The sequence below is a fragment of the Anastrepha obliqua genome, chromosome 1 (assembly GCF_027943255.1).
Source record: "Anastrepha obliqua isolate idAnaObli1 chromosome 1, idAnaObli1_1.0, whole genome shotgun sequence".
Taxonomy (NCBI): Eukaryota; Metazoa; Arthropoda; class Insecta; order Diptera; family Tephritidae; genus Anastrepha; species Anastrepha obliqua.
Genome location: NC_072892.1, coordinates 168858168 through 168875329, shown reverse-complemented (window position 1 = coordinate 168875329; position 17162 = coordinate 168858168). Strand labels below are relative to the sequence as shown.

The window sequence follows — 17162 nt, the reverse complement described above, 5'->3', positions numbered from 1 at the left end:
TGCTCAGACAGATAAAATTGTGTTTTTCTTATCGAACATCAAAACTTATTGAACAACCAGAGAAATAGCGCACTTCCCCACAATAACATATAAAGATGATTATTTTTACTAGATTACTTAGTAATACAGTTATTTTTGCATAGATCTATTATTTTGTTTTAGTATAAACAAACAAAAAAAAACGCAAAATAAATAATAACTCAATATCTACAATCATAAAACCCGAATTCATCACCCGAAATAGCGCACTTTTACTGATCTGCAATAAAAAAAGTGCGTGTAGCGTAGTACACATAACAGAAGTGAAACTTTCAAGGCAGACAAAGAAAGAGGGAGAGACCCGAGAGAGAGAGAGCCGAGAGAGATTGAGAGAGAGAGAGAGAGAGAGAAAAAATATATATCTAAATAAATTCACAACATTTACAGAGAATACGAATAGACAAAATTTACAAAAAACGGAGAAGGGTCGACTGGTGTAGGTAAGCGCCGGACACAATAAACGTGGCAACAACGCGCACTACTCCGAGCGTTTATCACCCGCACAAACGCAGCGATTTTAGGACCGCAGCAACGGCACAAATGACCGCAAGGCAATAGCAATAAATCCGACGACGGAGTGGATAGCACTTTATACTACGCACAAGCACTAGCCAGGAAACGGAATAAGCGCCAAACAGTAGGCACCAAAAAAAAAAACGCCAAAAAAATTGTGACCAAAAAATGCCCCAAACAGTAGGCACCAAAGAAATATAACGCCAAAAAGTGGGCAGTATTTCTTTCTCACTAGAAATTAGCAACCACAAGGAATAGCTCAGGAAAAATAGCCTGAAGTGTATCTAAGATATATATAAGGTATAGCTCTCTCTCTCCTTTTCCTCTACGTTATATCTTTTTTCTCTCTCGCATAACGAAAATGCCCAAAACGTTGCACGGCCTTGAAATTTTACTCTGCATTCTCGCTTGTCCATCTACGCCTAAGAAGTTTCACTTCAAAAATATTTCAAATTGATTAAGTTTGTTTATTTAATTACTTACCCTGATGATCCCACACAGATACAGATGGATCCAAAATGACGGAGTTAGTACGGGCGACTTTTTTTGCCCACAATTTGATCTCCAAAAGTCTTTTAGGCTGTCGCACAGTGTCAATCACTGTCGCAAATTTCACCTGAGATCTATGCTGAAACCAAAGCAACTGAATTAGCGTTGAAATTTGCTCCCCTCGACACTCGCCCAAACATCTTCATCGACAGTCAAGCTGCTACAAAAGCAATAATGGCAGTAGTGATTAGCTCGGAATGCGTTCAACACTGCAAATCCTAAATGGGCGAGCTCTGCGCGAACGGACAGATAACAATTTACTGGGTACCAGGGCACAAGAGAATAGAGCAAAATAAGGGAGAGTTGACGAACATGCTAAGGCAGGCACCCGCTTGCCTAGGATGAGTACGTCAAACATATATCCCTCACTCGCAGTTTTGAACACGGAACCAGACGAGGAACTAACTCTGGAAGCACAGCCTGTTTGGGAAACCTCGTTTGGGAAACCTCGCAAACAACCAACTTTATTTTATCACTTCCAAGGAAGGAATGAAAAATATTGGTTGTAGTACTGACGGAACTCTGTCCCACTCCAAATCACGCAGGTAAATTGGGATTGGTCCAGAACGAACTTATACGAAGAAGAAAAGGGTACGTTAGAACACCTACTTTTTCACTGACCTGCTTTCGGTAGGACTCGACAAATGTGCCTAGGATCAGCATATTTTTCATCTCTGAAGGATATTGCCGGCAAAAGTTCAAACTGTTTATTAAAACTCTCCAAGACACGTATCACGAACTATGTTTAACACGACTCCAACAACACTGGTAACACTATGGTCACTTGTGGTCTATGTGAGATCGTGAGATCTATTCAGATCAGCCAAATAAATCTGACACAACCTAATAAGCAACCTGATTAGCATTTTTTTGATAAAAGATCAAGACGTAGCACCGTCTTGTTAAAAATAAACGTTATCCAGATCAATACCATCCACTTCCGGCCATAAAAAATCGTTAATCATCTCTCGATAGCGCAATCCATTCACCGTAACTGTTGCTCGAGCTTTATTTTCGAAAAAGTAAGGTCCAATGACTCCGCCGGGAACATTACTTAGGGAACAATTAACCAAAATAAATGATTATTGTAAAAGTTATTTATGTTTAACATTAGTAGGTCTTATTTGGCCCACCCTGTAGCATATGCAGATGACATAGCCATAGTAGTGACAGGCAAATACCTAGATACCGTGAGCGACATAATGAATAGTACACTCGCAACAGTGCATCAATGGGCAACTCAGACAGGCTTGGGGATAAACGACGATTAAACGGATATGATACTTTTTACTAGAAGGTACAAGCTCCCAAACTGGCACCCCCCGATGCTAAGCGGCGTAGAACTGACCCTTAAAGACCACGCAAAGTACCTAGGAGTAATTTAGGATAGCGAACTATCATGGGAGCACAATATATTGGAGAGGAAGAAAAAGGCCAGTAACGTACTATATGCATGTAAAAGAATGCTGGGAGTTACGGCTGTAGTAAAGCCAATATTTCTCTATGGCGCTCTGGTGTGGTGGACTGCATTGAGAAAAACGGCACACAAGTATTCAACGTCTTGGTACATTCTCCACGACAGGGGCAATTAAAACCACACCTACAGCAGCACTTGAAATAATGCTCAACTTGCCAACTATTGACATTGCGGCACACGGTCTAGCAGCTAGATCTGCCGCAAAACTTAACGCAACGGTTGAATTTACCTGTAAAATATTTGGACATAGCTCAATAGCTATGAGTTATCGGACCAATCCGGATTATATGACTTCGAAATACAATTGGGTGAAGAGATTCCGAATAACAATAGAAGAAGAGGGGTGGAAAAGAGGTATAAAACCTAGCCACAATACGCTTAGCATATTTACCGACGGCTCGAAAATGATGGACGGAGTAGGTGCAGGGATTTATTCCGCAGAGCTGGACATTAGGCAGCCAATTAAGCTCCCTGACCATTGCAGTATTTTTCAAGCAGAAGCCTTTGCGATAGAAAAGGCTACAGAAATAACACTAGCAAGTACATCGAGCAACTCCAACAAAAATATATACGTTGACAGTCAAGCGGCAATAAACTCATATGAAATTTCATCTAAAAACGTTCTTAGCCATTGAGGGGCTAACCGCAGATCTATTGGGTACCCGGACATAAGCGCATTGCAGGAAACGAAATTGTAGATGAGATTGCCAAGAGCGCAGTTTACACACAATTCGAACAAGAAAACGACATATTAAAATCCTTCAAGGTTATCTACAATGACATCGCTGCGGACATGAAACGACGAATCGAGCCACTTGTAAAACCGCGAAAATCATGTGTACACAGAGTGCAGATAAACGTGGGTTACACGCGGGTTTTCAGTGCCCCAGAAGCGTAAATTTTGCTTATTTACGTACCCGCTAAGACGAAAATGGGCCTCATCACTCATGATTATTTTTGATGAAAAATCATCTTCCTCTTGGTGGTGATTAAGGATGGCTTAAGCGTGTGTTGGACGCGATTGGCGGTCAGCAGCTAACAGCTGATGCACCGTCTGGACTTTGTACGGAAACATCTTCAAATCTTGTACCAAAATTCGCTGTAAAGACCGTCGATTGATAGCCATTTGCGTGGCACGTCGTCTGGTCGATGTCGACGGTGCTTCCATGACATCCTCGGCTACAGCAGCAATATTCTCTGTAGAACGGCTACTCCGGGGTCTGCCACGCCTGGCAGCATCTTGTGTTGTGCCAGTCTCTTCGAGGCGAGCGGCTAAACGTCGCAGTGTTTCACCAGTAGGCGTTGGACGGCGAGAAAATCTGCGACGAAATTCACGTTGTGCCAAAGTCACCGACCGATTATTGGTCAAATAAATAGTCAGCAATATTCCGCGTTCTGGAGCAGTGTAGCGTAACATTGTTTACTAACGTGTATTTCGCATGTGTTTACTACACAAATGTCAAAACAGAACTGACATTAGGGGCCAATCGCAAAATTTATAGCCTTTTCTGAAAGGAGGATTACTTTAGCGCCACCTGTTAGAAGGAAACGTAAGGGTCAAGCTCCATTTTGTACCACTAAGGACCAATAGTCCTAGGGATGTGTAACCTAACCTAACGCTTTGGAATACTGCTCGACCGACATGTAGATATGTTCATATATATTATTGCTGAGACTTCATTCTTCTATAATAGAACTGTTAAATTTCTAAATTTCACTCATTTTAACAACTAACTATTATTTTTCTAAACCCAAGGACTTGGTTGGTTGGTTGGTTAGAGTGGTGATTCATCCAGAATCCAACTAGCGCTTCCGCACCATTTTGTTGCCACATCCTCGTTACCAAATTGTTTAACAGTTATTTGCAGTAGGACTATATCCAGTCTGTGCGGTTTAGGAACCTTATTAGGTTGTTGACGTCTACGCCAGACAGTTGCTCGAGACTCTCGAACAGCGGTTTGCCCAGGGTTAACATTCTGTCCTTCCATAGGGCAGGGCATTCACAGAGGAAATGGAAGATTGTTTCTTTTTCCTCCGGTTGTTTACAACTATGACAGTATGTGTTGTGAGGGATACCCATTTTGGCGGCTTGTTCTCCGATAGACCAGAAGCCAGTTATGACTGCCGTAAGTCTGCAGGTGTCCCGTCGTTTCATGTTTATTAATGTCAACGATTGCTTGAGGTTGTAGGTGGGCCATAACGTTCTGCTGATTTTGCATTTCGTCTGGTCTCTCCATCTACAATCTGCAATTCGAAGGTATTTTAGGGAAATTGCATTCTTGACCGCACCTAGTGGAGTGAGTACTGGTACTGCAAGAGCGCTATTCATGGCAGATCCCCCTCTTGCCAGTTCATCAGCTTTTTCGTTACCTTCTATGTTCCGGTGTCCCGGGACCCAAATCAAGGTTACTCTATGGTTTTCACTCAAGTTGGTGAGGCTATTCCTACTTTGCTCCACCACTTTAGAGGTTGTTATAGTCGCGTCCAGCGCCTGGATTGCGGCTTGGCTATCCGAAAGAATAGCGATATTGCCCTTAAAAGAAAAATCTGCGATTAGTAACCTACAGGCTTCCCCAATTGCTAGTACTTCCGCTTGGAAGACGCTGCTGGTATTAGGGAGACGCACAGATTTTTCAATTCCAAGTCTATGAGAATATATACCAGCTCCAACACCACAATCCATTTTACTGCCATCTGTATAGACTGTGGTATCGAAGTTGTTTAGAGAGAGTCCCTTATTCCATTCTTTTTTAGATGGAAAGAGTGTGGCAAAATTCCTATTGAACTTTACCATCGGGACGATGTAGTCAGTCCTCACCGAGGTTAACTGAGTTTGTCGCAATAATAGACTAGCGTGACCATAAGTTTTTTCTTTCCAGCGACCCGCTTCATTTAACCTAAATGCACTCATGGTTGCCGTCTTCTTTATATGTAGGTCTATGGGAATAACGTGTGTCAGAGCATTGAGAGCCTCTCTGGGACATGATCTGATTGCACCGACCGTTATTGCACAGGCTGATCTTTGTATTCTGCCGAGTAATTTGGTATTGTACTCTCTCCCTAGAGCTTTCCACCAAACTACCGAACCATACGATAGAATGGGTCGTATAACCGCCTTATACAACCATAATGTATGCCTCGGTTGAAGACCCCATCTTCTTCCAAGCATACGTTTGCAGGCATATAAAGCAATTTCTGCTTTCCTTACCCGTTCTTCGACGTTTAACTTCCAGCTAAGTTTGGAGTCCAGAATTACTCCTAAGTACTTTGCACTGGTTGATAGTGACAGAGTTTGTCCGTTGATGTTTGGTAGGGTGAAAGTTGGTACCTTGTATCTGGTGGTAAAAAGCATAAGTTCTGTTTTACGCGGGTTTAAACTTAGCCCACATCCTGTGGCCCAAGAGTTAAGCTCGCCTAACGCCCTTTGGATGATCCCACTGATCGTATTTGGGCACAGTCCTGACACCATTAACACCACATCATCAGCGTACGCCACCACTTTTACCCCACCTCCGTCAAGTTTTGTTAAGATTTTGCTGATCACACATAGCCAAAGAAGTGGAGATAATACTCCCCCTTGAGGAGTGCCCCCGTGGACCTTCTTGGTTATGTTGATATTACCCATATTAGCTTTGATGATCCTCGTTTCTAGCATGGAGATGACCCAGTTACTAATGCAACTGTCCACCTCCAGGTCTATCAACGCCCGTTGGATGGCATCTGTGCTAACATTGTTAAAGGCGCCTTCGATATCCAAGAATGCCGCCATGGTATAATGTTTGCTCTCTAGAGAGCCCTCTATTGTTCCGATAACCTCGTGTAGCGCCGTCTCCGTAGATTTGCCTTTAAGGTATGCGTGTTGTGCAGTTGATATACCAGAACTCTCCAAAGAGCTTCTGAGGTGCGTATCCAAAAGCCTTTCAAAAGTTTTTAACAGGAAAGACGAGAGACTGATTGGCCTGAAGTCTTTCGCTGATTCATGTCCTCTTCTACCTACTTTTGGTATGAAGACGACCTTGACTAGTTTCCAGCTGTCTGGAATATGGCCTAAGTTTAAACACGCTTTAAAAATTTCCTCTAGCCATGGTAGGATACAGTCCAAGGTTTCCTGTAACATCTTTGGAATGATCCCATCTGGCCCCGGAGATTTAAAGGGTGAGAAAGATTTGATTGCCCATGCAACTTTTTCTTTGGTAATGATTTCATTTGCAAGATGCTGTGGATTATATTGGCTCCGCCTAATGTTTCCCCTCTCACTTTCGTAAGCGCTGCATCCCGGAAAATGCGTGTTTAGCAGAAGCTCTAGCGATTCTTCTGCTGTAGCAGTCCAAGTTCCATCAGGTTTCTTGACCCAAGAAGCCATAGAGTGGTCTCTGGAAAGAACCCGGCTAAGCCTAGCAGAATCCCTAGTAGATTCGATTGACGAACAAAATTCCCTCCAGCTCTCTTTTTTGGCGGCCCTGATTGCCTTCTTGTACTGTCTCCGACTTTCTCTGTACAATTCCCAATTTCCCGTCGAGTAGCTGAGGTTAAATGTTGATCTAGATTTTTCCCTTAGTTTTAAGAGCTCACTGCTCCACCAAGGAGGGTGAGTTTTTTTGCTAAATTTTATGGGGCAGGACGTTTTGTAGGCCCTACTAAATGCCTTTTCCAGTGTTATGACCCTACTCTCAAGGCTTTCCGTGAGAGTGATTTGAGGGGTAGGAGTCCCTCCTATCCTCTTGTTTACTACATTTTTGAACCTCTTCCAGTTGGTTCTTAAAGGATTTCGATACGGTAGGGGTGGATCTACCTTAAGATCCAAATCGTAGAGGATCCAACTGTGATCAGAAAATGACCTTTTATTGGATACCCTCCAGTTATCTACCCTTACTACGCTATTTTCAGACAGTAGAGTAACATCAATCACTTCCTCCCATCCTCTGAAGTACTCCGTACTAGGAAAGGTGAAAGTGGGAGTGTTACCCCTGTTACATACCGATAAGTTAGTATTAATAATAAAATTATATAAAGACTCACCTCGGTCGTTTGTCTCGGAACTTCCCCACAACGCATGCCTCGCGTTGGCATCGCATCCGAGCAGCAGGTTCTTATTTCTGGCTTCACACACCAGCCGACGAGCCTCCTCGGGTGGTGCTGGCCGATCATGTGCCATGTAGATGGAAGCCAGTATGATGCCGACACCGTCAGCGGCTTCTACCTCCACAGCCGTCACATCCTGTGAACAATATGATGGGATTAAAAATATGTTCAAATGTTTCTTAGCTACAATACAAGATCTGGGGTTACCTTCAGTCCGTTTGTAGAAAAGGTTGTGGTTGTTCCCAGTGAACCCCTTCACCTCGGTGCTCCGCACCCAGGGCTCCTGGATTAAAGCGATGTCGACATCCTCCTCCGCCAGGAGAACGGTTAGGTTGTCCGTTGCAGTCCGCGAGTGCTGCAGGTTTATTTGGACAACCTTGAGACCCATACTGCTGGTCGCTTTACAATTAGACGGCGTCGCTAAGCTGCACTCCCGGGTGCTGCTCATTAGCGCCATCGTTTTTGGTAGACGCGGCGTCGTCAAGTTGCATCCCTGTGAGCAACTCGTTGGCGCCGTCAACCTCGTCCTGTTCATCCTCCGGATTTGCAGATCGGAATATCTTCAGTTGCGTTTTCCTGACGCCGAACCGAAGTTTATTGTCCACTTTTCCCAGTGGCTCGATACTCTCCTCCGATATTTGGAGAAGGAAGGACACACTGTTCTTTTGCGGAGCCTCCGCTTTGATGATGCTCCAGTCATTCATCGGAACAGTGCGGTTGTGTGCCTGCAAGTATGGAATAAGTTGCTTAGCTTCGAATTCCATGTTCGGGATCCAGATGCGAGCCCTCGGCCGTCGAGGGATTTCGCTGGCCGGGATTAGTTTGAGCCTCAAACCTTCCCAGTCGCTCTGGATCTTGCCCACAACTGTTTGCAGGAAGTTAAGGGAGAGTTGATCATCGCACTTGATCACCCTGTATCCGCGGACCACCTCCATTGAATCGAATCCTGGCACATGACCCTCCGGGTTTGCCATGACATGATCGACGACAATGCGTGACAGCCGTGCCTCGATTTCGGACCACTTATCCGATGCAGGTTTGCCGCGGTTTGTTATTTCATCAACCAAAGCTATTTGCAGGTGATCCCGTGCCACCTCATTAAATGAGCGTTTGGTTGGTTTTGGTATTGAAGCAGAGTGTACCGACACTTTATGCTTCTTCGTTGGTTTGTCGCTTTCGTCCTGCGAACGATTGCGTTTTACGGCTTCTGCCTTCTGGGTGGCCTGGAACGCCCGGTACTCATCGACCACCTTTTGGCACCTTGCCTTATCGGCCGCGTCCTTTGGATGAGTTTTACCTTCAGCCTCATTTTTATTTATTCTTCCGAGAATAGTCAGAGACCTCTGGTAAAGCTTATACCTGGACGGGCCTTTTTTAGTGTTTTGGCGCTTTTGCCCCTTGGCATCAGCGGATGTGGATGGTTGATTGGATGTTGATGGCGTGCTGTGGCCCACAGCTTTGCCATCAACCGTCTCTTGGCTGGAGGCCAAGAGTTCGTCCTCTGAGGGAGTTCCCAACTTCCTCAGTTCGTTGGTGTCGGTTCGAGTTGTCCATTTGTCCATCTGTTGTGTCAATGGGTGCGTCCGTTTATCCGTTCGTTTTGTGTCTGTGTCCGTCCGTTTGTCCGTCTTCTTTATGGCCTTATCCGAATTTTTTTTTTTTTTGTTGTTCGTTCATTCTGTTTCGTACGGTCACCTGCCCTTCCAGAAGGCTGCACATGTCGCCATGTGCGGTGACCAATGAGGATTTAGGGGAAATAAGCAGTCCGCCATGGCAGCGCCCCATACCATGGTAAGGCCACCGTTACAACCTGAGGCGGCCTGGTGTCAGGAGGGCTCCGTTAAAAGACAGCCTTGTTTTATCCCCCGGCTGCCAAACCCACCCAGTAGGCACGGGTCGCGTTACACCTTGGGTTGAGGGAGTTTTTTTAACGAAGTTTACGTCTTCGACCTGTGTGGTTCGCGGGAGACCTACTCTCCTACCTTCCATATCTGGGAGGCGTTCCCCTATCCACCACCTGGGGACGCGCCCTATAGGGATAACAGGTTCCCCCAAGGGACCCAAGGACTAGTAATCGATAAATAAATCGGAGCTTAAACCAAAAAGCCAGTCGTGATAAAGCATATATGTTGTAATAGCACTTGAATAGCTAATGGAAAGTGCGGGAACCGAAAATTGAAAACGTGTTACCTGAGCTTGTGAGTTAGCTCGTTTGCGGGTTTATTTATTTGAGCTTGATAGCTCATAAGGTTTGTTAGCGCCCATCAGAGTGATGTGACTAAACATCTTTCGACAAATTTTTTTTAGACTTGTGGCTCGGGGTATCTTTCAAAAAGTCGCTCTTATGTGCAGAGGTTGTTGACCATTTACCATTTCATAAGCACTTTGAGAGATGCAGCGATCAGCTCAGCAAATGATGCTATAAATAAAAGTACGCCTTACTGTGTACTTAAAGTCGCTTAAACGACACTGAACTCGTCGAAAGCTTACGACATGGTTAGTAATAAAATAGAGTCGATGGATTATCTGAATGTTAGACGCTCATTAGTAACATTTAAAGATCAAAACTCTAGGCCTAGAGGAATGGAGAAGCTTCACTGCTCTTGTGATACTCTCATATCAGCCTCGTACAAAACTGCTAAAATTATGCTAAGAACTAGGAATACGAGAATTTGGTTTATCACTGTCTAGGAAAGACTGCAAAATATTGGTTGGAGTACGTCACACTGGCTGACCTCACATCACGCAACCAAAATCGGATTAGTACAGGGCGATGCATCTAACAGCTGCACCGAAGAGAATGCTATAGGTACTTTCGAGCACCTACTTTGCCACTGCCCTGCTTTCTGTAGGACTCGACGAATGTGCCTAGTTTCAGCATATTTTTCATTTTTGAAGCATATTACTGACAAAAGACTGAACGACTTGTTAAAACTCGCGAAGATGTGCATTAAGAATTACATAAAATAATAATTCGACTCCAAATACATAGCACTGGTAACACAATGGACCCTAGAGGTCTAAGAGAGATCCTTCTGCAGATCAGGCAGTACTAGCTAACCTAACCTTGCGGGAACAAAATATGTCGTTTCCACGACAGTCGGTTCTACGTTACCGAAACGACCCGGACTTATATCCGGACAAGGACTGTCACTCCAGCAGCGTTCCCCGTATGTAAGTAAGGGGAATGTTTATACTGCTACAACAACAACCTCACCTTGTAGTTTACATTCAGCACTTAAAGAGAAAGGTCACACCACTGATGCAGAATAAGTGCGCGCTTGCGCAAATCGGCCCAAGTAGGTGCTATTTTTGTACGTTTTAGCGAAGAATATCGCCGTTTCTTTGGAAGCCGAATTGTAAATACGCGGCTGCAATCAAGGGATACGGACAGTCAGTTGCACTCACTCAGTGTAAGACTCAGTTACACACAGTTGCTGTAGACAGTTGTTGACAAGTAACCATTGAGTGAAAGACTTAAGCAGAGGAGTTATTGAGACGCGTTATTGAAAACGTAACAGTATTATTGGTATCGTAAAAGAAAATATTGCTATAAGTAGAATGATTTGTTACTGCAAGATTACACCTCTAAAATTCGCATACCAGCTGGTTGTGTTGAACGGTGTCGTCAACCTGAAGGGTCTAATAGTCATCGAAAGGCAGGTTCACAAGCATATACAGGGTGGGCTATATAGCGTTTGCTTTTTGAACCACCTATTTTTTTGAGAATGGTAGCACAAATGACATGTCAAATGTGTTCATAATTTACTTAGAGGTTTGACATTTACGAAATGGGACGCTATACGTTTGAACAAAATTGGGAAATATAGGTTTTCATTTCCAAAGTGGTGAGTCTTCTTCTTCTTCCGCGGTTACAGTAAATGGCGAGCGTTACCGTGACATGCTCAACGAGTTGTTTCCAAAAATTGAAGAGGATGACATGGACGACATTTGGTTTCAACAGGACGGTGCAACTTGTCACACTGCCAAAGTTACACTCGAACTTTCGGCTACCATTTTTGAAAACCGAATAATCAGCCGAAATTCCGATATCAATTGGCCGCCTCGGAGCTATAATTTAAGCCTGTTGGACTATTTTTTGTAGGGAGCCGTTAATAACAAATGCTGTACGAACCATCCAGAGACGATTGATGCTTTAAAACACGAAATCGAAGTTGCCATTTATGAAATTGGAGCCCAAACAAACGAAAATGTGTTTAAAAATTGGGTTGATCGAATGGCCTAGTTGTTGTTGTTGTTAACAGCATAGGTAGCCCTGTCAGTGTAGGCATATCATCGTTCGTCTTCGTCTAGCTCATCTAAGGGTAGGCCCAGGAAACATGCTGTTTCGACAGGTTGGGTCCAGAGGGAGAGGGGGGTTAGATGAGTCGGTTTGAGGGGGCATGTGAAGAGGTGGTTAGTGTCGTGCGGGGTACCTTCACATGCCGGACATGTGTTTGGTATGTCGGGGTCGATTCTGGATATGTAAGAGTTTAACCTGCTACAGTATCCAGAACGTAGTTGTGCCAGTGTTACACGGGTCTCACGGGGAAGCTGGAGTTCTTTATCTGCGATAGGTGGTGGTTGAACTCCGATTACGGCATTCACAGGACGGGAGTTCAAGAAGGTGGTAAGGGTCTCCCGGTGAATGTCGTTTATAGACTGTCTAAATACTGTCCGGCCCAGTAGGTTACGGTCGGTCTTGTCCTGGATATCGCCAGCGTAGTCAAGGAGGTGTCTCCTGACGTGCCTGGGAGGCGGCTCGGGCTCAAGCAGGTGCCTGCAGGGATGAGACCTACGGTAACATCCGAGCAGGAACTGCTTGCTGAGCAATTTGTTGTGCTCCGCAACTGGGAGCATTTGTGCCTCGTTATGAAGGTGTTGGATAGGTGACATCAGGAGGCACCCGGTCGCTGTCCGAATGGCGGTATTTTGACATGTCTGTAGCTTAGTCCACTGCGAATCACTAGTTCCAGGCGACCAGACAGGCGCAGCATAGTTGAGAACCGGCCGGCCAATTGCCTTAAATGTCGAAAGCAACAGTTCTTTGTCTTTGCCCCAAGTGCTGCCGGCCAGCGATTTGAGGACCTTGTTGCGATTTTGGACTTTAGTGGCAATTGCGGTTGTATGCGCAGAGAAGGAGAGCAAGCTGTCAAAGGTTACACCCAAAATTTTGGGGTTATTCACAGTCGGAATTGGTGTGTCATCGACTTTTACCTTAAGGGACAGCTTGACCTCCTTTGTCCAGGTGGTGAATAGGGTCGCCGTGGACTTGGTGGGGGAAAGTTGGAGATTCCTCGCAGTGAAAAAGCGAGAAAGGGCGGTGAGGTAGTTGTTCACTTTGGAACACAGGCCGTGGCAGTCGTGGCAGTCATTTGAACGATATTATTTTTCATTCATAAATGACAATGTTCAATCTTCAAAATAAAAAAAAAAGTTTGAAAAAATATTGATTAGTTTTTTTTTTTTATAGCCGATTCAAAAAGCAAATTTTACATGGCCCACCCTATAGGAGCTTATCATTCTGGTTTTTATATTTCAATTAATTTATGAAAATGTGTCTTTTTAATTCAGCTATAACTAATACAGTTTCGTTACATAGAATCGTGTAAAACCTAATATAAGTTTACACTTTTCATTAATAAATAATTAAAATTGTCTTTGGGAATGTTCACATTGTGCAAGTAGATTATTTAAGTAGTAAAAATGCACATTTTTAGTGCATTTAGTAATTAATAAGTTATATTTTTCTAGCTTTATTGGCCATGCATTGTACTTGAAACTTCTGCATTTCTTTTCTTAATTTTCTAAGGCCATTCATCGGGTGACAACTTGGCGCCGTCGTCATGCACAGTATGAAAACTTAAGCCATTGCCCTCCGGTTTATGCCACGATGGCAGTAAAACACAACGCCAAAATTTTCTGCAAAGTGAATTTTAAACAACATTTTGTATTATCATCTATATATTTCCGTTAATTATGTATTACCAACCTGCCACGTACCAATCCCAGAAATAACTTCCAATTCTTGCGTGCTCCAAAATTGTATGGGTTTACGTAAATTTTATTTTCTTTAAGCATTTCTTCGGTTCCTTCTTTATTTATAAGCGCCTCAATGCTTGTTTCCCCGCGTGTTATCATTATTGCATGCCATATGGTGAGTGCTCCTAACGCCAGTACAGCGGTCAAATTTGTGACTGTCATAAATACTAAAGCTCGGCGCTTCCCCACCGAAAATGCGCTGTCTTCTGACGTGGGCGGTGTGGGCAGTGTGTGCTTAGCGGGCAGAAGCAGTTCCTCATCGTATTCGTGAGCATGCGTCTGTAATAAAAGAGAAGCGTTACAATTTTTAGTGGCATGCAAAAGCTACTGCGAATTTACTCACCACTGGTATTATATGGCCACTCAGGTTAAATTTCACCGGTTGACCCTCTAATGGCTCCGATTCAACCCAGCTATCGCTGTGATCGAGCCACAAGTGGTTATAGCCGATTTCAAAGCCAAAAACTATTAGAAAGAGGCAGCCAATACTTGTGTAGGCCATGTACAGAAAGAAGTAGCGATGATTGAAAAACCCTACGCAGTTGTTGAGCCAAGCTGTTGAACGGAAATTTAACGTTTATATAAATGCTATTAAAATATATATGGATGCTTTCCATTTCAATTCAACCGGGCTATTCGGGGCATGTTCTTCGATTTCGATGTAACTCAAATATGTTGCTCTCTGGTCAAAATAATGAGACACGTATTTTTTTTTTCGCCCGAAAAACATTTTTTTCAAGAGTTATCGGCAATTTTGTTTTTCGGCTCAAATTCGATTTTTTTTAATTATGTAAGAAAAACTTTTTTTTAAATGCCCATAACTTAGTCAAAAATGAACCGATTTTAATAATTCTGGGTTCAAAATGATCGTAATTACTTACACGAGCGACTTCATGTAGAAACAATTGCAAAAAAGTAGTTGAAAATTTTTTATTTAGCAAAAAAGAAAAAAAATTTAAATTTTTTCGAAATTCAATATTTCAAAAAGTGTATTTTTGTATTTTTTATAACTTTTTTTAAATCAAAAGGACATCTCAAACTTTAATTGAGCTGAATGCCTAGTAGCTAAAATGCGTTGTTTTTGAGTAATGAATTTTTGAGTAAAAAACCTGTTTCGCCCTTTTTGTTTTTTGCAAAATAAAAAATTTTCAACTACCTTTATGCAACTGTTTCTACATGAAATCGCTCGTATAAGTAATTACGATCATTTTGAACCCAAAATTATTAAAATCGGTTCATTTTTGACTAAGTTATGAGCATTTAAAAAAAAAATTTCTTATATTATTAAAAAAAATCGATTTTGAGCCGAAAAACAAAATTGCCGATAAAGCTTGAAAAAAAAATTTTTCGGCCGAACAAAAAAATACGTGTCTCATTATTTTGACCAGAGAGCAACATATTTGAGTTACATCGAAATCGAAGAACATGACCCGAATAGCCCGGTTGAATTGAAATGGAAAGCATCTATGTACATATATTGTATGAGTAAAATTTTTAAGTTATTGTTGTAACAGCGCAAATAATCAACAAAAACCAATCTTTCCTGCGACAGTCGGTTCTACGTTACCGGAACGACACTGATTTATATCCGGCCAAGGACTGTCACTCCAGCAGCATTCACCGTATGTAAGTATGGGGAATTAACAACAACAACAAAAGGCAATCGTTCCCACGACAGTCGGTTCTACGTTGCCGGAGCGACACGGATTTATATCCAGCCAAGGACTGTTACTTCAGCAGCATCCCTCATATACATATGGGGAATGTTTATGCTGCTACAACAACAACAACAACAACAACAACCAGAAGTCAATATATCCGTAGCGATACTAAATTATACCCCACTAAGGTCTCACACCCCAAAAATACATATCTGTTAAAGTTACTTGCTGTCACAACAATAACCAAAAACTCGTATTTGCTTATTTCTGTGATGTTAATTTTGTGTGATTTAATGTACATACGACAGTGGTGGTCCATTTTTAAAATACATTTATTACAGATGGAGCAGTGATGAGTGCGCGGGGCCTTTGGTGAATGACATTTCTTACATATCTTGCGCACCTCAAATGTGCCATTGTCCTTAAATAGCAAAAAAGTTAATACGCTGAGGTTACTACCAATCAAAAAATGTATACTTACCACTTTGGGCGGCTCTCCTGGTGGAGTAATTACGCCCATCACATAGTGGAAGACAACATTAAGCAGCAGCCAGTTGCCAATAATGAGTAAGACTACAGTAGCCTTGGGGCTTTTCTCCCACCAAAAAGGTAAACCAATCCAGTAGGCAAACAAAACCACAGCTATCGTCAAGCCCGAAACAGCAAATATGAAAAACTAATAATTGTTTATATATATGAAATATATGTACATATGTGTGAGAATTAAATGGTATGGCGAGACACTCACTGGCCCCAAAAGGTGTGTGTAGTTGTCAACGAACCAAAACATCGGCTCCAAGCAAGTATCTGAATCGAAGTTTGTGATGAGTCTGTGAAGCCAAGATTTCGTATATCGCCACCGGACACGACTCTTATTGCTAAGAATTGGAGGTGTTTAAGTGAATTTCTTATATGTATAGAATGCATAGCATTGCCGGATTTAGCACTTACACTATATTCTTCAATGCACTACTGGAACTCCATTTAAAACGTGCCATTTTTATATGTTGCCAGCACCAATAGGATATTTTCTAATTAATTACATTTATTTGCTAATGTTACAGCGGATACATAGCTTTAGGAAAAAAACGCACCCCACTTTTGCAACTATAAACAAGAAACAGCTGATTAGCAACAGTGCAACTTTTGCAGAGTAAATAAACAAATAACACCACAAGCAATTATACCAACAAAAGCAGGACATTATTTTTACACACCTTTTGTCAAAATATAATATACTTAATTCTCATTTTTATATTCCTATATTGCATTTGAAATGATTTACAATTTCGCTTTTGTATTGAATATATGTATGTATGTCATAGGCATCAATTGCAAGTGGTGAGATTACTGGGACAGTACATCGCAAAAGTTTTCGTCGAGGTTGTTTGTAGTAAATGTTTTGTTTCAAATAAAATTTTTTATAAATATTGTTATATGCATTCGTGAAAAATGGTAAGATTTAATATGGAAATGCATGTAATACATAAGCGTCATTAAGGTATACACACAGTAAACAAGTAAGGAGGTTCCGCCTCAAACTTTACATATTATATATTGTTTTAGAGTTTTTTTTAATACAAACATATGTAGATACAATATTGAATACATAACACTGTTTATTGACACTGCAAGTAGTTACACATAAACTAACGAGAAGTACAATTTTAGTAACATAAAGAGAATTTTGTGAAGAGATTTTCATAATCCCTTCCTTAAGTTAACAGCCGTCATGCCAGATCATGTGGTTTGATTCGATAGAGTCGTCGCGTTAGGCCTGAGGTATTGAGGAATTTGTT

General features: G+C 42.3%; 2 protein-coding genes across 2 annotated transcripts; both read right to left on the bottom strand.

Moving 5' to 3' along the window:
• Positions 1 to 8067: 8067 nt before the first annotated feature.
• LOC129238470 (uncharacterized) lies at positions 8068 to 9222 on the bottom strand. Its single transcript, XM_054873499.1, has one exon. The coding sequence runs from the start codon at positions 9220 to 9222 to the stop codon at positions 8068 to 8070; it is 1155 nt and encodes a 384-aa protein (XP_054729474.1).
• A 3974-nt stretch (positions 9223 to 13196) lies between these two features.
• Positions 13197 to 16669, bottom strand: LOC129253525 (palmitoyltransferase ZDHHC16A). Its single transcript, XM_054891943.1, has 8 exons — positions 16581 to 16669; positions 16315 to 16470; positions 16112 to 16241; positions 15845 to 16039; positions 15667 to 15784; positions 14046 to 14257; positions 13653 to 13981; positions 13197 to 13582 (listed from the first exon to the last, which is right to left on the bottom strand). The coding sequence occupies exons 2-8, from the start codon at positions 16359 to 16361 to the stop codon at positions 13468 to 13470; spliced, it is 1146 nt and encodes a 381-aa protein (XP_054747918.1). The 5' UTR covers positions 16362 to 16470; positions 16581 to 16669; the 3' UTR covers positions 13197 to 13467.
• Positions 16670 to 17162: the final 493 nt, after the last annotated feature.